The sequence below is a fragment of the Emys orbicularis genome, chromosome 24 (genome assembly GCF_028017835.1).
Source record: "Emys orbicularis isolate rEmyOrb1 chromosome 24, rEmyOrb1.hap1, whole genome shotgun sequence".
Classification (NCBI taxonomy): Eukaryota; Metazoa; Chordata; order Testudines; family Emydidae; genus Emys; species Emys orbicularis.
The window spans coordinates 16410887-16435445 of NC_088706.1; the positions used below are offsets into that span (position 1 = coordinate 16410887).

The 24559-nt window shown below is 46.3% G+C and overlaps 1 protein-coding gene across 1 annotated transcript in view; it reads left to right on the top strand.

The window, feature by feature from the left end:
* Positions 1-24559, top strand: part of CPAMD8 (C3 and PZP like alpha-2-macroglobulin domain containing 8) — a 103243-nt gene that overhangs the window by 58493 nt on the left and 20191 nt on the right. Inside the window, exons 30-39 of the mRNA XM_065422397.1 lie at positions 617-782; positions 1515-1601; positions 7778-7914; positions 8317-8472; positions 8884-8946; positions 10094-10332; positions 16916-17003; positions 23390-23464; positions 24027-24132; positions 24221-24331. Coding sequence (XP_065278469.1) covers positions 617-782; positions 1515-1601; positions 7778-7914; positions 8317-8472; positions 8884-8946; positions 10094-10332; positions 16916-17003; positions 23390-23464; positions 24027-24132; positions 24221-24331 — 1228 coding nt within the window. The remainder of the gene's footprint in view (positions 1-616; positions 783-1514; positions 1602-7777; positions 7915-8316; positions 8473-8883; positions 8947-10093; positions 10333-16915; positions 17004-23389; positions 23465-24026; positions 24133-24220; positions 24332-24559) is intronic.

The following is a 24559-nucleotide window of genomic DNA, read 5'->3' on the forward strand; positions in this document are numbered from 1 at the left end:
GTTTCCCTAGGGGAGATCTGCAAGTGTTACTAATGATCTGAGCTAGGAAATGAGGAAGGAAGAAGGTAAGTGTCACAGGGCAATCAAAAGAAACCCAATTACATCAAATCCAATTAAATTATTTCTATAAATTGTTAGAGCCTTGTTCCTGCATGGTGAGGTCATCGGGGGAGTTAATAAAATATGTCTGCTGGCTAAGGGGACCCTGGGAATATTGGCCTTTATTATCATCTGGTATCTGCTAGATGCTCTGGAGTGTCAGGGACCCAATCAAATGTACAGCAGAGACTTCATTGCTATTAAATATCTCTGCTACCCATGCTGAGTTCTACAGGGGAATGAAGCCTCTTCAGCATTAGGGGAACAAATATGTCTCAGCAACATTAATATCTGGATCTTTCTTACTGTGATGTTAGTCCCCATTTTTTTAACCCTGGAGTCACAGCCCTACTTAGAGAAAGGAAGGGGTCAGTCGGTTCTGTACCACACAGAGCAAAGTGCATGTTCACACTGCTTCCCTAATGGGCACAAGGCCATGAGAAATGTAGCGATCTCAGCTCTGGAGATGCAGGTGCTAATAATATAGCTGGTCTCTTTCCCGCTCCACCCAATTTAGGAAGAAAAAGCAGCAGTTGCCAAAGCAAAACACTTCTTGGAGTCCAGCTTGTATTCTGCAGAAGACCCCTACACCACAGCCCTGACTGCATATGCCCTGACTCTTCTGCACAGTCCCTCTGCTGCAGTGATGTTGCGGAAAATGAACAGCATGGCCATTATGCAAGGTACTATGCACCTGAGGGTCAAGCTGGCATGCCCCTCAAATAACTTCTACTGTTCTGAGGCTTCTCAGACAATGTACTCAGTACAGGCCTCCCCAAGGCACTTGTGGAAACAAGGTAACAACATTTGCCAGCTAGAACAAGTGATTTCAGTTTTCAGCCTGGGGCGGATATATCCTCTGATATGAGGGCTTCCTCATAACATGAATCGACCTTTATAACATAGTTGTCCTGATTCTCAGGATACAGGGCAAAGTCCTTCAGCTGCAGACATTGGTTTGACTCCACCTTCCCTAGCTTCTAGCAGTATTGGTATGAGTGGCCTCTGCTGTGAGCAGTGTAAGTGCACCAGAGACTTTGCAGTGCCATTATGTGACATTTAGCATCCTTCTATGATGCCACAAAACTTGATCAGTGACACAAGATCTGATTCCGCAGATGGCTCCTCAGAATGCAAAATTCAGCAGCCTGTCAGCATTAATCCTCTGTTTCCTTCTGCCCCCAGCCAAAATAAATCCCTCTTTACAAATTGTTGTTAAGCACCAACAATGTAGTTAGCACTGTATGTAACCCAGAGGAATTCATAGTCCCTGCCCCAAGGAGCTTACTCTGTAACTGGAGTGGCAATGCAGTACAGGAGGTGGTTTGGTTTTAGAGCAAATATGTGACAGCAGAGTTTGATTCTCTCCATGTCTAGGGACTAGCTTTAACTTCTTTACTGCTTTACCATTCTAGATGGCTTTACACACTGGAGCTTAATGGGGACTCTGGTTACTGATGAAGATACATTCATGGGATTTAACGATGGGCTTTCTCAATCAGGTACCCCTGTTTGTGGTTATTTATGATACTCCTGTTGGGGGAAAGACTGAGATTATTCTCTGTTGTTTTATATAATGCCTGCAGTGTGTTAACTGCTTTTCAGGTAGGTAAGAAGGGAAGGTCCCTGCCCCAAGGAGTTCACATTGTGAAGGCAAAAGAAAGGAAATGGGGTGCAACAAAAGTCCAGTGATTGAGTGGGGCAACATGCATACATCTTGTTAGTTGCATGTTTTTTATAATGCACTCTAATGAACCTTTCACCCTCATTACGTCTGTGTTGTTAATAATTCAAGAAAGGAGCAGGAGAAGGCGGTGGCCAGACATTAAGAGAACTAGGAGGTGCAGAACCGGGTGTGGTCCATGCATTGCTGGCGTTTCAGCCCATGTTGTCTCACCAGCTCTCCATAAAGCTTCATAGGAGATGGTGAATAAAATGGAGAAGAGCATTGAACCTTATGGGACTCCTCAGGGGAGGAGTCATTTGCCATGGGAAATTAGAAGTCAAATATACTTAATTTTACAGTAACAGCTGTTTGGCCTGGGATTTTCAAAGGAGCCTAAGAGTGAGGTGCCCAGTTTCCGTTGACAGTCAATGGGAGTTGGCCATCTAATTCCCTTAGTCTCCTTTGAATATGCCAGCACTAATAATTAACTATTTAAAACCCCAGGCTCCACTATCAAGAGTAATATTGGGCCAGGTCAAAAAAGACCATGGGTATGTCTACACTACGAAATTAGGTCGAATTTATAGAAGCCGGTTTTATAGAAATCGGTTGTATACAGCCGATTGTGTGTGTCCCCACATAAAATGCTCTAAGTGCTCTAGTCGGCGGACCGCGTCCACAGTACTGAGGCTAGCGTCGACTTCCGGAGCATTGCACTACGGGTAGCTATCCCACAGTTCCCGCAGTCTCCGCTGCCCATTGGAATTCTGGGTTGAGATCCCAATGCCCGAATGATGCAAAACAGTGTTGCGGGGGGTTCTGGGTACATGTTGTCAGGCCCCTCCCCCTCCGTCAGAGCAACGGCAGACAATAGAGTCACGCCTTTTTACCTGGGTTACCTGTGCAGACAACATACCACGGCAAGCATGGAGCCCGCTCAGCTCAGCTCACCGTCACCATATGTCATCTGGGTGCCAGCAGACGTGGGACTGCATTGCTACACGGCAGCAGCAGCTAACTGCCTTTTGGCGGTAGATGGTGCAGCATGACTGGTAGCCGTGGGGCTGGCAGCCGTAGGGCTGCATTGCACCAGCCCCTTGCCTTTTGGTAGAAGATGGTATATTATGACTGGTATCCGTCGTCATCGTACTGCAGTGGCTGTCAATCATGGGCACCTGGGCAGACATGCTCAGTCCTATTGAACTGTCTTGACAATGATGGCTATCAGTCGTAGTATGCTATTTTCTGCCAAGCGCCCAGTATTTTCTGCTAAGCACCCAGAAGAGGCCAAGGGCGATCTGGGTGCTGGCAGACGTGGGGCTGGCAGACGTGGGGCTGCATTGCTACACAGCAGCAGCCCCTTGCCTTTTGGTAGAAGATGGTATATTACGACTGGTATCCATCATCATCATACTGCAGTGGCTATCAGTCATGCTGCACCGTCGGCTGCCAGCTTAAGATGTAAAAAATAGATTTGTTCTGTATTCATTAGCTTCCCCCTCCCTCCGTGAAATCAACGGCCTGCTAAACCCAGGGTTTTGAGTTCAATCTTTGGGGGGGGCCATTCTGTGTGACAGTTGTTTGTGTTTCTCCCTGATGCACAGCCACCTTTGTTGATTTTAATTCCCTGTACCTGTATGCCATGTCGTCACTCGCCCCTCCCTCCTTCCCCTGGTCCGTCAGATACTAGTTTCGCGCCTTTTTTCAGACCAGGCGCCACAGCTAGCACTGGGATCATGGAGCCCGCTCAGATCACCGCGGCAATTATGAGCACTATGAACACCACGCGCATTGTCCTGGAGTATATGCAGAGCCAGGACATGCCAAAGCAAAACCAGGACCAGCCGAGGAGGCGATTGCAGCGCGGCGACGAGAGTGATGAGGAAATTGACATGGACATAGACCTCTCACAAGGCACAGGCCCCAGCAATGTGGAAATCATGGTGTTCCTGGGGCAGGTTCATGCCGTGGAACGCCGATTCTGGGCCCGGGAAACAAGCACAGACTGGTGGGACCGCATCGTGATGCAGGTGTGGGACGATTCCCAGTGGCTGCGAAACTTTCGCATGCGTAAGGGCACTTTCATGGAACTTTGTGACTTGCTTTCCCCTGCCCTGAAGCACCAGAATACCAGGATGAGAGCAGCCCTCACAGTTGAGAAGTGAGTGGCGATAGCCCTGTGGAAGCTTGCAACGCCAGACAGCTACCGGTCAGTCGGGAATCAATTTGGAGTGGGCAAATCTACTGTGGGGGCTGCTGTGATCCAAGTTGCCAGGGCAATGAAAGACCTGCTGATATCAAGGGTAGTGACTCTGGGAAACGTGCAGGCCATAGTGGATGGCTTTGCTGCAATGGGATTCCCAAACTGTGGTGGGGCCATAGACGGAACCCATATCCCTATCTTGACACCGGAGCACCAAGCCACCGAGTACATAAACCGCAAGGGGTACTTTTCAATGCTGCTGCAAGCCCTGGTGGATCACAAGGGACGTTTCACCAACATCAACGTGGGATGGCCGGGAAAGGTACATGATGCTCGCGTCTTCAGGCACTCTGCTCTGTTTCGAAAGCTGGAGGAAGGGACTTTCTTCCCGGACCAGAAAATAACCGTTGGGGATGTTGAAATGCCTATCGTGATCCTTGGGGACCCAGCCTACCCCTTAATGCCATGGCTCATGAAGCCGTACACAGGCAGCCTGGACAGGAGTCAGGACCTGTTCAACTACAGGCTGAGCAAGTGCCGAATGGTGGTGGAATGTGCATTTGGACGTTTAAAAGCGCGCTGGCGCAGCTTACTGACTCGCTCAGACCTTAGCGAAAAGAATATCCCCATTGTTATTGCTGCTTGCTGTGCGCTCCACAATATCTGTGAGAGTAAGGGGGAGACATTTATGGCGGGGTGGGAGGTTGAGGCAAATCGCCTGGCCGCTGATTACGCGCAGCCAGACACCAGGCGGTTAGAGGAGCACAGCAGGGCGCGGTGCGCATCAGAGAAGCTTTGAAAACGAGTTTTGTGACTGGCCAGGCTACGGTGTGAAACTTCTGTTTGTTTCTCCTTGATGAACCCTCCGCCCCCCCCCCACCCGGTTCACTCTACTTCCCTGTAAGCCAACCACCCCACCCTCTCCTCCCCGCTTTGAGCACCGCTTGCAGAGGCAATAAAGTCATTGTTACTTCACATGCATTCTTTATTAATTCATCACACAACTAGGGGGATAATTGCAAAGGTAGCCCGGGATGGGTGGGGGAGGAGGGAAGGAAAAGGACACACTGCAGTTTAAAACTTTAACTCTTATTTAAGGCCAGCCTTCTGATGCTAGGGCAATCATCTGGGGTGGAGTGACTGGGTGGCCGGAGGCCCCCCCACCGTGTTCTTGGGCGTCTGGGTGAGGAGGCTATGGAACTTGGGGAGGAGGGCTGTTGGTTACACAGGGGCTGTAGCGGCGGTCTCTGCTCCTGCTGCCTTTCCTGCAGCTCAACCATACGCTGGAGCATATCAGTTTGATGCTCCAGCAGCCGGAGCATCGACTCTTGCCTTCTGTCTGCAAGCTGACGCCACCTATCATCTTCAGCCCGCAACTTGCTCTGTTCATCCCGCGATTCAGCACGCCACCTCTCCTCTTGTTCATATTGTGCTTTTCTGTAATCAGTCATTGACTGCCTCCTCGCATTCTGCTGTGCTCTGTCAGCGTGGGAGGACATCTGGAGCTCTGTGAACATGTCATCCCGCGTCCTCCGTTTTCTCTTTCTAATCTTCACTAGCCTCTGTGAAGGAGAAACATTTGCAGCTGGTGGAGGAGAAGGGAGAGGTGGTTAAAAAAGACACATTTTAGAGAACAATGGGTAGAGTCTTTTACGTTAAATTTTGCTGTTCACATTACACAGCACATGTGCTTTCGTTACAAGGTCGCATTTTTCCTCTTATATTGAGGGCCTGCCGGTTTGGTGTGAGAGATCACTCACGCAGTGCCAGGCCACAGATTTCGGCTTGCAGGCAGCCATGGTAAGACACAGTCTTTTGGCTTTTTTAACCTTCTTAACATGTGGGAATGGTTTCAAACAGTAGCGCTCTCATTTCCCATACCAAGCACCCGTTGGGTTGCCCATTTAAAATGGGTTTGCAATGTAAAAGGAGGGGCTGCGGTTTCAGGGTTAACATGCAGCACAAACCCAACTAACTCCCCTCCCCCCCACACCCAATTCTCTGGAATGATCACTTCACCCCTCCCCCCCACCGCGTGGCTAACAGCGGGGAATATTTCTGTTCAGCAGAGCAGGAACGGGCACCTCTGAATATCCCCTTAATAAAATCACCCCATTTCAACCAGGTGACCGTGAATGATATCACTCTCCTGAGGATAACAAAGAGCGATAAGGAATGGATGTTGTCTGCATGCCAGCAAACACCGGGACCATACGCTGCCATGCTTTGTTATGCAATGATTCCAGACTACGTGCTACTGGCCTGGCGTGGTAAAGTGTCCTACCATGGCGGACGGGATAAGGCAGCCCTCCCCAGAAACCTTTTGCAAAGGCTTTGGGAGTACATCCAGGAGAGTTTTCTGGAGATGTCCCTGGAGGATTTCCGCTCCATCCCCATACACGTTAACAGACTTTTCCAGTAGCTGTACTGGCCGCGATTGCCAGGGCAAATTAATCATTAATCATTAAACACGCTTGCTTTTAAACCATGTGTAATATTTACAAAGGTACACTCACCAGAGGTCCTCTGTGTGCCTTCAGGGGATGGGAGCACGCCTTGGGTGAGTTCGGGGGTTACTGGTTCCAGGTCCAGGGTGATAAACATATCCTGGCTGTTGGGGAAACCGGTTTCTCCACTTCCTTGCTGCTGTGAGCTATCTACATTATCTCCATCCTCATCTTCCTCGTACCCCGAACCCGCTTCCCTGTGTGTTTCTCCAGTGAGGGAGTCATAGCACACGGTTGGGGTAGTGGTGGCTGCACCCCCTAGAATGGCATGCAGCTCCGCGTAGAAGCGGCATGTTTGTGGCTCTGCCCCGGACCTTCCATTTGCTTCTCTGGCTTTGTGGTAGGCTTGCCGTAGCTCCTTAATTTTCACGCGGCACTGCTGTGCGTCCCTGTTATGGCCTCTGTCCTTCATGGCCTTGGAGACCTTTTCTAATATTTTGCCATTTCGTTTACTGCTTTGGAGTTCAGCTAGCACTGATTCATCTCCCCATATGGCAAGCAGATCCCGTACCTCCCGTTCTGTCCATGCTGGAGCTCTTTTGCGATCCTGGGACTCCATCACGGTTACCTGTGCTGATGAGCTCTGCGTGGTCACCTGTGCTCTCCACGCTGAGCAAACAGGAAATGAAATTCAAACGTTCGCGGGGCTTTTCCTGTCTACCTGGCCAGTGCATCTGAGTTGAGAGTGCTGTCCAGAGCGGTCACAATGAAGCACTGTGGGATAGCTCCCGGAGGCCAATAACGTCGAATTCCGTCCACACTACCCCAATTCCAACCCCCTAAGGCCGATTTTATCGCTAATCCCCTCGTCGGAGGTGGAGTAAAGAAACCGGTTTAAAGGGCCCTTTAAGTCGAAAGAAAGGGCTTCGTCGTGTGAACGTGTCCAGGCTTAATTCGACTTAACGCTTCTAAAGTCGACCTAAACACGTAGTGTAGACCAGGCCCATGACTCTGCATGAAAAGTCCCATGACAGAGATGCAGAGTCAGCCATGCAGCTTGGGTGGCATGGAGGGGGAAAGGGAGCCAGTAAATTTGTGCAGGGGCTAAAAGTCAAGCAGAAGGAGTTGTGATTTGATGTGCCAGAGGAAAGATTAGATTGGAAGCTGACACATGAGGCCCATTTTGGAAAATGCCCTATGTAATTTGGGTACAGACATTTTTCACTGCTTCATTTGTCTCTTTCTGTCTTGGACGCTCTAGACCCTAAAGATTTTTTTAGCTTGTGAATCTACAGAGAGGTGATATCTAGCTCAGCCCAGTTTCCCTACTCCAGCTGTGGGTTTGATTGTTTTCCCTTTCAGTTGTATCTGCAGAAGTGGAAATGACAGCCTATGCACTGCTGACATACACGCTCCTGGGAGATGTGGCCTCTGCACTTCCAGTGGTTAAATGGCTGTCGCAGCAGAGAAATGCACTTGGAGGATTCTCATCCACTCAGGTGAATTCCTGTCAGCTTGTGTAATTTCAGTACAGAAATATGTGCCAATCCAAATTGACTGATTTGGGACTAATCCGGGTTAGGTTTCACTCTGGAATCTAGGAGTTGTGCTAAATCCTGGGGCAGAGAATACCTCACAGTGCTCTTTATCATGCCTTTTGGGTGTGAGCAGCATGGGGTGAACTTGAATTTCTCTCTCACTTTCTCTGAGACTTCTGAGGGAGAAAGAGGTGCAGGGAGAGGGGAATGAAGCAATTCCATTTACTGTCTAAGCAAGTGCAGAGGAAACCTGAGCTGTCAGATGCTAATGCTAAATGCTAATACTAAACAGCACGTTGCTAGTTTATAAGGTGGATGCTCCTTGGTTCTTCATTAACTGTCTTTTCTTCCCCAATCCCATAGGATACATGTGTAGCTCTGCAGGCTCTGGCTGAATATGCCATTCTTTCTTATGTTGGAGGAGTCAACCTTACCATTTCCCTGGCTTCCACTAATTTAGACTATCAAGAGACTTTTGAGCTTAACAAGATGAATAAGAAGGTTCTCCAGACTGCAGTGGTAAGTGGGTGCCTGAACAGATACAACTTCTTCTGCTTTAATGTTACCAGTTTCCCAAAGCGACCTGAATTTGGGTTCTGTGTTGTAACTCAGATCATTTCAGTGTGTGTGGGGGGGGGGGGGGGGGAATGGGCTGGATAATGTGAAATCTCAAGATTTTCTGCCCAACCTCTGATGGGAGAGGCAGCAAATACTCAGTTATGAGAGCATTCTTCATCATAACGGATGCCTGGTATTTGGTTTGGGACAATTACCACTGGCTGCTTGCGTTAAATATAGGGACTGAGGAAGAATCTGCCATTTTTGTTCTGATTTTATATGGTTGCATGTAAACTGGAATGCTCTGTCACAAAGAGAGTAAAACCAAGGCTGACATGTCTTAACTGTGGATTCTCTCATGCTTGTCCCTAGATCCCCAGCATTCCCACTGGGCTGTTCGTAAGTGCCAAGGGCGAAGGCTGCTGTCTGATGCAGGTAAGGGTGCTTCCAGGCTGTGTAAAGGAGCTGAGAAGGTTACATTTAAACAGACAAGACAGTCTATTAAACATTCATTTCTTTCCAACCTCTTCCCCCAGTGATGAATTGGCATGGAGAGCCAACAAATAATCCTCTCTAAGCCGTTGCTATGTCTGTTTCTAATATCTCAAGGAGGGTGGTACATGAGGGTGTGACTAGAAGTGACTGGGATGACATTTGAAAGTGAATATTTAGGCTGAATGTCAGGGAATGCTTCCTGATAGGGAGATGTCAAGCTGTGGGATAGTTTTATAAGAACATAAGAACAGCCATACTAGCCAGATCCATCGAGCTAGTATCCTGTCTTCTGACAGTGGCCAATGCCAGGTGCCCCAGAGGTAATGAACAGAACAGGGAACCATCAAGTGATTCATTCCCTGTCGCCCATTCCCAGCTTCTGGCAGACAGAGGCTAGGGACACCATCCCTGCCCATTCTGGCTAATAGCCATTGATGGACCAATCCTCCATGAATTTATCTAGTTCTTTTTTGAACCCTGTTATAATCTTGGCCTTCACAACATCCTCTGGCAAAGAGTTCCACAGGACTGTGTGTTGTGTGAAGAAATACTTCCTTTTGTTTGTTTTAAACCTGCTGCCTATTCATTTCATTTGGTGACCCCTAGTTCTTGTGTTATGAGAAGGAGTAAATAACACTTCCTTATTTACTTTCTCCACACCAGTTATGATTTTATAGACCTCTATCATATCCCCCCTTAGTCGTGTCTTTTCCAAGCTGAAAAGTCCCAGTCTTATTAATCTCTCCTCATATGGAGGCCGTTCCATACCCCTAATCATTTTTGTTGCCCTTTTCTGAAACTTTTCCAATTCCAATATAAGAGATGATAAGAAATTCTCTTTGGTAAAATCTCCCATCTGTAGACATTAGGTTTGGCAGTTGGAATGTCACTGTGAGCAGTGGTGTTACTGATGCAGGTTGTTACTAGTAAATTGCTCAAGGTCCCCCACAAAATGTATGAGAGTCTGGTCTCTGCTCTCGTCTCTCTGGAAGAGTCGGGTGATGCTGCAGGGTCTAAACGATGCTTTTATTGCTTCACAGTCAATGGCACTAAAACCAGACCTGATTTTTCCCACCCTTTGCTGCAGATTGATGTCACTTACAATGTGCCTGACCCTGTTGCTAAACCAGCTTTCCAGCTTCTGGTTAACCTGAAAGAGCCCAAATCAGAGTGTCATCGGCAAACTCAGCACCCCCTACGGCCCCTCTCTCCAGATGAGAATCGCTCAGAAGCCTCCCACAGAGAACGGACACTGGTGGATGATGATGACCCAGCTTCTGATCAGGATCACCAGGAATACAAAGTGATCCTGGAGACGTGCACTAGGTAGTGAAATCCCTTTATTTCCTTCAACATGGCTCTCTGTACTGGTGGACTAGGCTTGTTACCAGCAGATCCTTCCACTAGTCCTTCCATTGCAAACCACTCCCAGATGTTCTTCCAGTGAGAATTGCATCCCGTCCCTACATCTATGGGGGTTTATAATGTGTTTTTATGGGATACATACTGTTATACTGTTCTTGCTGTGTTGTCCTTGTCTAAGATCAAGTAAGACAGAACAATTCACGTTTTATTTGTCCTAGTAGTCTCACTTGAATTGCTCAGGTGTTGAAGCCAGAATAACAGGTAAGATAGTTTGTGTCTGAGGCACTCATGAATAAATACCAAATGTTAAGAGTTGCAAATAAAGATAGGCAGGGAGTGTTTATTATTGGAATGGTTCCATCAATAATTTAAACTGATTCAGTAGGACACATGATTAAGACATTTTTAATCTGATTTTATTTTTATTTTTTGCCTTTTCTCTCACTCTACCCCTTTGAAACTGATGTGTTTTCTTACTTAAACTACTTTGCCTCCCTGGAGTGTGCACATTGGTGTGTTCTTGCAGTACGCCCATGAGAGCTGTGCTGTGCATACCTCCTTGATATTGTATGGTTACCCATGAGTGCTTGGTTGCTGGCTTTGATATTTTTAGTTTTGAAGCACTTTTTGAGAGGAGGAAAAACATGCACAAAGAATTTACCAATTGTTGTATAGAAAGGAGGTGACACTTGGAGACTACTGGCTCTGATTAAGCCTTTATATATTTATTATTGTCTCTTACAAAACCTGAAGAAAACAGACTAAACCATCTCATTACATCAGGTGCAAAAGAAAAAGTTCCAGAACATTTTCCACCGCTATATTAATGAAAGATTCCTTAGAAACCTAAAGGAGTTAGGTAATCCCAGTTAGGTAATTCTACACGAAACATGGCCATGGTTCTATAAATATTATTGACTTGACTCTAATTTAATGTTTATTTGAGTTGCTCAGGCTAGTCTGTTCAGTTTTGGATACAGAAACTCTAACAAAGGATGCTGGTTGCCATGGTATCAGTTTGGAATCCGATTGCTGGTATGGCTCTGTAGTCACTATGGTAACAGTGCAGTCTGTGAGATTATTTGGTTGACATGGTTCCCCAGAGCCGACTATTTATCTGCTTGTTTCTTATTAAAGAATGTTAGAAATTAGTTAGAAAAAATGTCTGGAGTGATACCAGCACACACTGGTTTTCATCCGTAGAACTCAAAATGTTTTGTAAAGGCTGTCAGCAGCCTTATCCCCATTTTATCAATTGGGAAACTGAGGCATGGGGAAGAGGCTTGCCTGTAGTGTTACAATGAGTGAGTTGCAGGGACAGGAAATAGGACTTCGCTCTCCTGACTCTTTCCTGTGCTGAATCCACCAGACTTTCACCCCAGGCTTGAAATCCTGCCCCTATTGTCAACAGATTGCTTTGGTTTCAAGGAGGTTTGTGGTAGGGCAGACTGAAGGGAAGGGAAGCCCAGAGCGAGAGTGAGAAGGCATTTACAAATGTCAAAGTGCACAGCAGATAAAACTGAAAATTCCCCAAATCTTCATAACCCTCTTGCATTTCCATTTCCGATATGCCAGGTGCTGGGGTTCTAGCAGTTAAAGAATTATCTGGTCTGGATGCCCTAAATCTCAGCAGCAGCAGCACAGTCACTCAGTGCCTCATCATAGCAATGGGAATGTCTGTGCTTCCCTGTCTGCTGCCACCTCCTCCCTGCCAAAGAGTTAAACACAGATATTGGATACAGTCCTGAAAACAATCTGTCAGAGTGACTCCAAACAAAGATAGGACTCTGTCGTCTCTAAACTCACCAAACCCTTCTTTCTGGCTCTTATGCTATGTTGCTGGCAGTCATGATGTTAATGAATGCCAAGGACCCATGAAATCCCCAGGTCTGGCCCCACATAGACTTGCATTTCACAAGCCAGCTTTATGCCTCCCTCTAGCAGCAATGTCTGAGTCTCAGGTCTTACTGCCCCTTGCACCTCCACTGCCGCATTTTGCTGGGGACCCTGAAAATTGTCTGGCCAGTTCTGTGTAACCACAAGAGCCTGTCCAGGTTCTTTAGCAAACTCTCCCTGGCTCAGAGGTTTTCACCTGCTGCTTTGCCCTCCTGGCACTGGGAGCTGTGGGTTTATGATCAGTGGAAGAAGGGGGCATTTCTCAGTCCTGTTGAGTTAACTGGTCTCTGTGTAACTGCACCAGTATCTTACCAGATAGAGTGGTTCCAGTACCAGCTCTGCTTTGCACTCAGGGCCGGCTCCAGGCACCAGCCTGGCAAGCAGGTGCTTGGGGCGGCCACTCCGGAGAGGGGCGGCACGTCCAGCTATTCGGCGGCAATTTGGCGGACGGTCCCTCATTCCCGCTCGGAGCGAAGGACCTCCCACCGAATTGCCGCCGCAGATCGCGATCGCGGCTTCTTTTTTTTTTGGCTGCTTGGGGCGACCAAAACCCTGGAGTCGGCCCTGTTTGCACTCATGCAGCACATTTGTGTCAGGGGTTTGCACCAGTGTAGCTATATCATGTGGTTACTTAATGTCGGCAGGCCCTGACTCTGCTATTGCATGAGCATCTTGCGGGGAGGCAAGTTTGAAAGGTTCTTCATCTGTTCATTAAAGATGTCTGTAACTAAGGAGGCTGCCTTGCATCAACACAACCTTTCTGCTGTCATTTCTGAAACTTCTGCCATGGGAATTGCTGGAGCAAAGACAGAAATTTGAAAGGAAGCCCAGTCTGAGGAGATTGAAGTCTTGGACAACAAACAAAAGCAAATGAGATCTTCCCTGCCCCTTAGTCCCCCAGTAAAGATGTTCTTTAACTTCCCCTGTAGAGCTTGAACGGGGGGCATTTATAAGGGTAGCAATGGGAATGCATCAAGCTGGAGTTGTTACACAAGAGGAAAATTGTTTATTTTGAGGAGTCAAGTGCTCAGATGGAGTCCTTGGGACATTTCCTTTTTGGGGTGAGACTGAATGAATATATGAATTTAGAGAAAAGAGAGTGCTCTACTGGAACAGGAAATGCCACTTTCTCTCTGAGGAGTTAGCTGGGTCTAAATCATAATTGCACCAATCTTCTTGTTGCAATAGTGCCACTGCTTCCATGCAGTGAGGAATTGAAATCAATGAGCATCTGCCCTCTTTGTAACATACAATGGATTGGAAGGATTCTCCTCCATCTGCTTATGTTTTACCATAGAAATATGAGGAATGACAAGCTTTGTTTTCCCTGGCTTTGCTGGAGGCCTCATTGATGTTGCGGAGGATGATGTGCATAGTGAGCTCTCTCACATTATTTGAACAAGTGAGGATGTTTGACTGTAAGCTCTTTGGAGCAGGAACCATCTTTTTTTCTGTGTTTGTACAGCGCCTAGCACAGCAGAGTCCTGGTTCATGGCTCGGGCTCCTTGACACTACAGTAGTACAAATAATTATTAATAATAATCATAATAACAAAGACACTCTCTTCCCTAGGTGTCAATTAGGCATTGGAATGAATTGGATGTTTACAAAATACCAGTTTTAACTAGACTAAAAATCTTCCCTTCCACATTGTGCAGTTTTTGCTCTTTTGTGATATGATATGTCCCCAATTCTCCAGTCACCATAGAGTCCCCCAGAGTAGACAGGATCCAAATTCGTATGATAAAACGCAAAGGGAAAAAACACACCCATTTGCTTTCCCCTCTGCAGTCCCCTTTAAGATGTAGTTCAGTGTTTCAGTTCAGCCCCTTGGTTTACTGGGCTTCAGCACTTCCCCTCAAATGAATTGTAGCCAACAATGTCTCCACCTCGGAACAAGGTTTCCTAACCAACTGTTTATAGAAAGTTCTGGACGAGCAGGATTGGCTGGCTTGGGACCTGGTAATGGGATATGAATTCCTTTAACCCCAATTAACCTCTTCCAGCCCCAAAGGCCATGTCGGGGAAAGGCCATTTGGGGTCTTATGTGTCCTCATCTCACTTGGCACTAATCAGTATCCTCGTTGGCAGACACAGCAGAGAAGCTAAGGACTAAACTGGCTATGGAGGATTAACCAGCCTGTCACCTCTGCACTGCCTCTGTCCATGCCATACCTCTTCTTTTCTAACCATGGGAGCTCGCTCTCTAAGGATACGTCTACACAGCAAAAAAAAAAAAAAAAAAAAAAAAAAAAACCTACGGCAGCAAGTCTCAGAGCCTAGGTCAGCTGACTCTGGCTCATGGGGGTTGCGCCACAGGGGTAAAAATAGCAGTGTAGATGTTCCTGATTGTACTGGAGCCTGGGGACATAGACCCTCCCCCCTCGCTGGTTTCAGAGCCCAGGCTCCAGCCCGACTGGGAGTGCCTGCAATGCTATTTTTAGCCCCATAGCGCAAGACCAAGTCAGTTGATGTGGGCTCTGGAACTCGCTGCCGCAGGGCTGTTTTTTTGTTTTGGTTTGGGGTTTTTTTTGCTGTGTAGATGTGCCCTTAGGCACTTCTCATGTATATCACATTGAGCCCAGTGTGTCTCTGCATTTCCTTTAAGATATGGCCATGCTTTTTTATTGACAGAGCCGCAGATAAAGCCCAGAGCCTTGCGGTTTATGTTTGTGACGCTCAATAAGAGCTTTGGATTGTATCATGAAGTTCTGCAAGTGGTGACCCTCAGGCTGAGTTATTCCATGTAGAGGTGGCTGAATTTCCATCTTGTCCAGGGTCACAAGACATGGGCATTATCTGAAGCGAGTCTGTGTATGTTTAATTACCCATTACCCTGATATCTAAGTGCAGGGCTGGGGAGAGGGATTCAGAGGCCCTGTTAGTGCCTAGAATGCCCCCCATCCACAAAAGTGGGACTGTGCAGAGCTGCTGCATGTCTGAGCTACCTTTCTGCGTTGTTTCTTGTTTGCAATATACGTTGCACATGTGTGCCAGGGTCACCAATCCAGGCACTACTCTTTCTTATGCCTTAATCCATTCCCAGCAGGCCACTTGAGGGAGAAGCAGAAGCATTTCCTCCCACAAGGGGCCATTTCCCTCTGTCAGCAGCGCACTTGCCCAGTGATGTCCAATAATTAATAATTAGTCTAGCAGTCCCATGATAGACTGTATCCTTCTCCTCCTCTTCTGCCTGCCTTCCCACCTCTTTGTGCTCTATGGGCTGCACTTAATTTTTGGCTAGCAAAAGCAGAGAGGAGTGTGACGTTACACTCCATATTCTTTATGGAAATATGCTTATAATATGGATATAACATAACTGAGATATACTTTATGCAAGATGGGTCTTGTAAGGTATCCTTGGAAAGGCTATGATTTACTGGGATGTGATTATTCAATTTGTATGCATGTATCATGTCTGTATCTAAAGTTAGGAATATGGACTATGTAACAATTACAACTGGTGGTGTATTGGGAAGACACCCACCAGAGGACAGGCCATCAAATTTGATGAGCCATCAGGAAGGAACAACAAAACCATGAAGATACTAATCTCTCTCCCTCCTGGGGGGCGGGGGGGGGAATTAACTGTGACACTACTAGGTCAGGTGGTCTTGTCACCTGATACTAAACATTACCTGGGACTTTTTGTAACTTTCCACTGGAAGGGAAGGGTGTATGTGTCAAGTTTGGGAAACAAAGGATTCCCGCCTTATGTAAATCCTATTTAAGGATGGGGAGGAAGGCAAACAGGACTCCTCGTCTCCATGGCCTGTCTGCCCAAGAAGAGTGCTAAAGCCACCTGAAGGGAAGGCGGCGGGGGGGGGAGTCCAGACTGAGACAGGGGTCCAGTCTGAAAAGAAATATAACTGGAATTCTGAACCACAGAAACTTTGCAACCTGACTAAAATAATATTTAGGGTAAGGAATTACATTTTATAACCTGTTTATCAAGTATATTGATCTTAGCTTGCGTACTTTGTTTTATTTGCTCAGTAATCTGCTTTGTTCTGTCTGTTATCTCTTATATTCACTTAAAATTCACCTTTTGTAGTTAATAAAAGTTGTTTTGTTTATTATTAAACCCAATTTCTGTAATTTCTAAAGGGGGGGGCAAGAAGTTATGCACATCTCTCTTCACATTGAGGAAGAGGGTGAATTTTATGAGCTTGCGCTGTACAAATATTTCTATTCAGTGCAAGACAGTAGTATTTTGGATTTGTCTCCCAAAAGGGGTGGACACGTGAGTGCTGGGGGAGGGAGCCCTCTCACACAGAACTGACTTCAGTCTGTGTCCGCAGCAGGGTGTGGCCCTACCTGTGTGTGTGCTACAAGAGAGCCTAATTCAGCACAGCAGGGAGACGGAACCCAGGCTGATTGCGCAGGGGAGGATCAGTTAAACCCCAGCATATCAGGCGGCATCCCAGAAGCGGGGTCCAACCTGTCACAAGGAGCATTGATAAAACTAAAGAGAATGTGGCTTTTAGCAAGCCCTTCAGTTGGGATTAGGTATCTTCTTCTCCTAGACCTTGGGTGTAACTTTTCTTTGAAAGCTTCTGTCTCAAGTCTGCTTCATCCCCAACTGCTCCGGGTATGTTTTAACTCAGGTCCTAACTTTATTCTCTCTCTTTTTATCCCCCTTGGGAAGGTGGCTGCATTCGGGATCGTCAAACATGGCTGTCTTGGAGGTGCCCTTGTTCTCAGGTTTCCGAGCAGATATTGAGAGCCTGGAGCAGGTAAGATGTTGTGATCAGAGTGCAGAGCATGTGCTTAGGGGTTGGCCTTGGCTCTTTCATTAGCAGGGATTCCCTTTGAGGCGCTTGTGGAGGTAAATGCCATATTATGTGAGAAGAGATGTAATTAAAATCAGAGGGTTGGAGATTTCACTTGTCAGAAAATATTTATCTGAAGTGGGGAAACAGATGTTCTGAGTAAGATTAACAAATTTACCTAACTCAGCCAAATAAGCCTTTATTACTGTGCATGGCTCATGGTAATTAAATGAGACTCATTTGGAAAAGCTGAAGTGAAAATGTGCTCCAACAGGAGCTGTTTATGGCTTCTTAGGGGCTGTATTATCTCCAACATCTGGATTCGATTTCATTGGAGGCTCTGTGTCTTGGAATTTTTTTTTCTGGGAGAACATCATGTTTATTGCAAGCCAAACTGAGGTGGACAGAATGTGCCTCTTGCCCAGCCAGCCCTCTAGAAGGGAGGAACTACAATCTTCAGATTCGCTTTAGGCTTTGTTGCAGCATTACACTGTTTTCATTGCTTTTTGATATTATAAATAAAATTGTTAGTGACGCTCTATCTGAAGAGAGAAAAGGAACTAACATGCTATCTCTGAGAAACAGCAAAAGAGCTAATCAGGAATTTCTCTACACAACAGACCTCTTCCTTTAATGGCCTTGTCTTTTCTGTGGGGGGGAAAAACTGTGTTCATAACTCAAGTTAACTAACAAGGTACAATTCTACTGAAGACAAGGCAGTTTAATTTGACTTTCTAACTCACGTGAAGACTACAAACTGCCTTGTCTTCACTAGGATTGTACCTCAAGTTAGTTAATTTGAGTTGAGAATGCACCTTTCCCCCCCCCAGTGAAGATGAAGCCATTATGTGCATCTTCAGAGGGCTGCAGTTTGAGTCAAAACTTGCCCTCAGATACTCTCACATAACTGTCACTGAAGCCAGTGAGATTGTTTGTTAGTATCTGAGAATAGAATTTGACCTTTTATGTATTAGGGGAGCATGTATACTTGTTTTTGTGCAGATATATATGCCTGTAATGCATGGAGCATTTACTTTACAAGAAAATGGAAAAGGTTTTGTAAATATGGGTAGCAGGATACAGTGTGTGTGCACCCTTGGAATCTCCAATCTGCTGTGTTTTAAATATATGCATTTGAAAATTAAGTTTTCTTTCACTTACCGGCTAATTCCTGAGTCTGGGATTCTCTCTTTCCCCTGCAACAAGTGGAACAATCATAAATGCCTAAAGCAGAGTAGAAAGTGCAGGAAAACCCAGGTCAAATTGTGGGGAACCCTAGAGTCCTTGCTATAGAGATAGTAATGTTGAACCTCTCTTCTGCTTCTTTTTCACAGACTGCAGAGGATGTGTGGGTAGTACATATGTTGCCTATAGGTAATGGGAGGTTGCATATCAGTATAAGGAAATATCACCAACAGGAGTCTTCCATATTGCTGTGTGGAAGATAGTGAGGAAATAACTGAGGGGCCTATGTTGGTCTTGGTTTACGTTTGGATTACTTCCTGTGGAAGTGCTATAAGTAAAGGCAAAAGGATATGGGTGGAAAACTGGCTTAGGAACAGGAGATGCAGGGCAGCTTTAGAGCAGATAGTAACATTCCCAGTTAGAATCACTGTCAGGACCTCTTCTCTGTTAGCCAGAGGGATGGATGATGAATAGGTGAGCTGATACTGTTCTGAAAGAAGGAGGCTATTACTTTGAAGGGGGCACATACAGATCAATGGAGAGAATACCAGCTGTAAGGGCTAAGGGAGTTGCTGGGCTTATTCTCCTTGCAGAAGAGGAGGCTCTGAGGTTTCAAAAATAATGGAAGGGACTGATTGTTGCTAACGATAAATTGTTCACACTGGAGAGGGGATCAAACACCAGGAGTGAAGTGCGAGCGCTCCTCTGTTGGACAGAATTGCATTACACAAATGGGACTAAATCTTTGGAATATGTTACTGAAAGGGGCAATCGAAGCAAATAGTATAAAAGAGTCTGAGAGAGGTCCAGGAAAAGCAAGGAGTGAAACACTAGAAAGCACTGGCATATTGGGCTAAGAAGCCAACCCCAGGGGCTCCTTATATTCCTGGTAGGGCCTGATGCAGCTAAAGAAGCAGTAGGAGCTCTCAGGACCCAGGACACACTGTGTTGGCCTAACCTGCACCTCCCCACAGCACAGGAACATTGGAATGAGCCGCTGGGGTGGATTTTCCTCTTGGGGTTTCAGGTGCTGACACTTTCTGGAGGCTGCAAGGTTTATGTGTCAGTTAATCCTAGAATGGTTTTGGCCAAGAGAATTGTGTTCTGGTATTAGACTGATTTCATGGCTGTGCCAGCCAAGTGTTTCTCTAGTACATGGAGGGAATGAATTAGTGAGGTTTGTTCTGCACAGAGCTATAGATCGAGAGTTTTAAAGTAGGAGCAATTCCACTCCTGAACAGAGGGCCAGCACAGGGCCTGTTCAGTACTCACACCATCAAGACTTAGTGGTTTATGCTGGCACTCTGCTCATTCTGAATAAAGCCAGCTTTACTAGTAGTTTGATGTGTGGTTAACGCCAGAGTGGATGTACCATGATCTAGGACAGGGGTTCTCAAGCTTTTTTCTTTCTGAGACTCCCCCAACAAGTTATAAAAACTTCACGGCCTGCCTGTGCCACAACAACTTTTTTCTGCATATAAAAGCCACAGCCAGCATTAGGGAGTTGCAAGCAAGACTGTTGCCTAGGGCCGCACACCACAGGGGGCCCCGCAAAGCTAAATTGCCCAGGCTTCGACCTCAGACCCAGGTGGCAGAGTTCAGGGCCCCAGACTTCAGCCCCACATGGCGCGGCTTCAGCTTTCTGCCCTGGCCCCAGCGAATCTAACACTGGCCCTGCTTGGTGCATTCCCTGAAAGCTGTTTGCACCCTGCCAGGGGGCCCTGGACCTCTGGTTGAGAACCACTGATCTAGGAATTAGGAACTCCTGAGTTTTAATCCCAGTTCCCCCACGGATTCACTGTGTGATCTTAGCCGGTCACTTCTTCTCTCTGTGCCCCAATATCCTTCATCTGTAAAATAAGGATAATACTTACTTGCCTCACAGGAATGACTACTCTGGCAATTAGTTAATAATCGCACAGTGCATGGCACATGCGAAGTGGCCTGTACATGCTAACTGTTCTATTCAGCACCCAGGCACTTTAATGATGGATGAGTCAGAAAGGCCTTAGCCTTCCACTGGGTGGTCATAACAAGCTTTGGGCACTGCACCACAAATCTGCCACAGAATATTTGAGACACGTGGGACCTCAGGGATTCGGGTGTCCCATTTAGCACCCTCATGCCAATGTCGAGGCACTGCAGGTCTCCCTTCCAAATGCTGACGTGCATCCTGGGGGACAGAACAGAACAAAATGGGGAACATATCCAAGCCGGAGTAGAGAAGGGGTCAAAGACTGACCCACACTGGATGTATTGTTAAATACATTATATCTGGGAAGCATCGTATGCGAGTTTAATATCCCTCCCCTGTCACAGCTGAATGATCTCTCCAACACATTAGGCACACACAGGCATTTCTCAAGCACTGGGCACAAAGGTCTGTCTTTGCTTCCTCCCTATAAACAAATGTGTTTGTGGTGGCCTTTCCCATCTCCCCTTTCCCTAGATCATGATCTCCCCTGTTCCCAGTGCCCCCAGGGTTTCTGTTAGGGAGGGAAGGCAGTAAAGGATCTCAGTTCACCAATGGTCTATTGTTGTTTGGGGGTGGAGGGAGGGGTATGCCCTTTAAGATGCTGGTTCCATAGAGTAACAGATAATTTTCTTTCCCTATTGCTTGGGGGGGCGGGGCGGGGGGAGAGTTGATTACACTTGCTTCTTGATGTGAAGATTGAACCCATGAAGCACCCAGAGCATGAAACATCTGTGCTGAGAGAGATTTAACTGCGGGCCGCTCCATCCTCTTGCCTTTGGAAGCAGCACTGCGATTTGCATAGCTCTTACTGCCCAGGAGCTGATTCAAATTCAACCAGTCTGCAAGTTCTCTGAACCAAACACTCTGCAGACAGCACCCCTGTCAGAGGAAAAAGTTGTTTGTATGGGAGAAGGTTCTGAGCAGTCCATTCCCACAGCCTTCTCTGGGGCTGCAGCTGAGTGATTCCCACTGCAGATAAAAGGAGTCATGCAACTAAAAGATATAACTCCTTCAGGGAGCAATTTGCAAAGGTCTGTGGCCCAGTCTCCCTTTCTGCAGGTGCAATTTGCACCCACAAAAATGAACTGTAGGTGGAGATCTCAGTTCTCACACCTGTAGCACTTGGAGGCATTGCATAGATATGCACTTGCAGTTCAGTTGTGACACAAAATGTGCATGCAAATTGTGCCTACAAAAGGAGGCTGCTCTTTTTAACACATAGCTCCAAATGTGCCTCTTGTTTGGACCACTTTATTTGTCATTAGAGACTCAAGACATTCCTATCTCTGTGTTTTCTTGCTGCTCCCACTCTCTTCCCCCACCCCATGCACTTACCACCATGTCCTAGGGGTTTTTATAAATCAGGTTTCCTCGTTAGGTGTTTGCACTCACAAGGGAATAATGTGCACAGAGGGGATTCCCATGGAGCTCTGGGGATGGTGATGGTTAATGAAGAGGCAGCCCCCCTTACTGTGTAGCAACAAATCCTCCTAATAGTGCTGGGTGTCGACAAGGTCAGGGGTCACCACAGGCTGGCATATCAAACTTCACCAAAAAAATGCAACTTTAGCTGAGCAGAGCATTTCCCAGTGGCGCCAGTCTCACCGAGCCCTCATAAAAGGGCTGTCTGCAGCCGTCCATGGCTGAGTAATAACAGCCACCACCAGGCCCCTAAAATTATACGGACAAATTAAATTGGCCCTTTCCATATTGTGTGGGACTTAAACACATGTTCCTTTTCTTTTTACAGTAATAGCAGGAAGCTGTGCGCATGGTTTTACAGCTCTGAGCAGCACACTAAAGAAATTCACAGCTACAAATATTAGTAGCAGGTTGGGTGAATTGCAGTGCATGTGCTTGTAGCCCCACATTGTATCTCTTAACAAATAATAATAATGCCTTGCCCTCCTTTCCATTGGGCATTAATCCTGGGTTCTCAAAGCACTTTAGGAATAGTATTTTAAGAGTTGTATGAAAAATATTGTTCTCATATCACAAATGGATCAACAGAGAGGTTAAGGGAGTTGCCTAAAATCACACAGAGCACAGTTGGGAATAGAACCCAAGCATCCAGACTTCTTCTAATCCACTGGACATCACTCCAGTGGATTTAATAGGAATCTGATTAGAAATGGTTTAAACCTATAGAATTTAATAGGGAGCAAGACCCTTTCTATGGACCTTTGAGGCATCCTATAGCATTCTGTAGTAGGGATATAATTATCTGTTTCTGTGGAATGGCTCGTTCATTCAATAGTCATGTTATTTTCTGATAAATTCTCTTGAACTTTTCCATAAGGGTAGTAATCCTGCTGCACACACAGCACAGGGAGAACAGCTCTTGGGACACTGATGAACAACGCCAGATGACGTGGATTTCAGGGAGCCAGCACTTTAGGTGTGGGTCTTGCTCTGAAATCCCCAGTGTGTGCAGATCATCACAGTACAGTAATTGATGAGCATGTGCAGAATAAGCATAGGTGCCTGGCTAGCACAATGTGTACTGCGATTCCCTGTGGCTCCAGAGGTAGAGAAGGTGAATAGTAGGGGCTTGGCCTGACCTCCTTATCTCGAGGGAGGGTGCCGAGGGCTCTTTCAGATGGCTGCTCTTTTCAAATGTAAGGATTAATTTTCCTGGCAGAAGAATGTTTTGAGTTGTTTGAGCCAGCAGCAATGGAGGGAGGGGGCCTTTAATACCCAGTGCGGTCCATCAGCATAATTCCCTGGCAGACTGAGGGAGTGTAAACAAGAGACTGCACTCTAGCAAGTGTTTTGGGGTGTCTGGGGTCCTGCTTGAGCCTTGGTACTGAAAATAATCCAGGAGCTACTCAGTTAGATTATGGATGAAATATTAGATGAGTTCCTGTGGGGATAAGCATGGCCCCCAGTAACTAGCAAGTGCTGCACCATAACATGTTGCACCTCACAGGACACTTCACACCATAGACAGATCGCATCAGAAAAACACAAACTTAATTTCCTCCTGGTTTATCTGGAGGCACCTGTGACCCTGATTGCTGGACCACCAGCACCTCATCCTCCGAGGTAATTTTCCAACAGAGAGAAGTTGTGTTTTCTTTAGGTTCTGATCAGGTGTTTCCTAAGCACTTTGGAAAGCTTTGTTTTTCTGTTGACTGCAAAATATTTTCCATAAAATGAGTTTATGATAAACCTCTTAATTTCCTTCCAGTTATTAATGAACAAGCAAATTGGATTAAAAAGATATGAAGTTGATGGAAGAAAAATCCTTTTTTATTTTGATGAGGTAATGACTTTGTGTATGATTTTATTATTTTTCAATGTTAGGATAAGGAGAGAGAACTGATCAGTGGATCAGGCTTAAATAAAATAACAAATACTTTGCCTTTGATAGCTCCTTGCAGATGAGGATCTCAGTACAAACTTTAATCGGACCTGCAAATCAGTGCATACCTGGGAGAGGGAGCTGGTGTCTTTTCTGCCTTGCTCATATGCAACAGAATCTTTAACTAAATTCCATTTGCAGAACAGTTTATGATTGATGATGCTGATGCACAAGCCAGAGAACACAGCTTGGGTTTCAGCTGACAGGCTGAGTTTGTGGCGCTGACACTGCCCCCAGTGCAGGATGTGCCTTACACAGGACTCAGCTGGACCTGTATCTTATTGATCTATCTATGTTTTTATGCCACACTTGTCTCAGCACAGTAAACAGCTTGGTATTGGAAGGTACCTTGGTTAGTGCAGGTATCTAGCACAGTGAGAGTTGAGTTAAGCAGCTGGCTTACTCCACTGACTTTTAGAACTGCAGACCATGTTAAACTAAAACTCTTATGCCCTTTGTGCAGATTCCTAGCCAGTGCATGACCTGTGTAAAATTTCAAGCCTTCAGAGAGTATATAGTTGGGAAAACTGCCCCTGTCCCCATCAAAGTGTATGATTACTATGAGCCAGGTATGTGCTGTTTGTCTTTGGATTTTGCTAATGCTAAAGCCCTAGCCGCATGGCTTGTTTATAATTTGTCATTCTTGCTGCTCTGTAGCTTTCGAAGCGACTCGTTTCTACAATGTGAGTGAAAACAGCCCCCTGGCTCGGGAGCTCTGTGATGGGCCAACGTGCAATGAGGTGGAAAGCTCAGCCAATCATTGGGTTGGTAAGTTGCAGCAAAGATGAGCTGGCAATCTCTGAAAGCGGAATCCAAAAAGAGGATTTATTTCAGTGTCTAGAGGCTTCAGTAGTGGGTAGTTTTTAAATGCCTGTGATGAGCATAGAAATGACTACAGCGAATCAGACCAATGATGCATTTAATTTGGTCTTCTGTCACCATCAGTAGCTAGTACATGTTGCTTTTTTTTTTTTCCAGAAGGACAAGTAATGTACA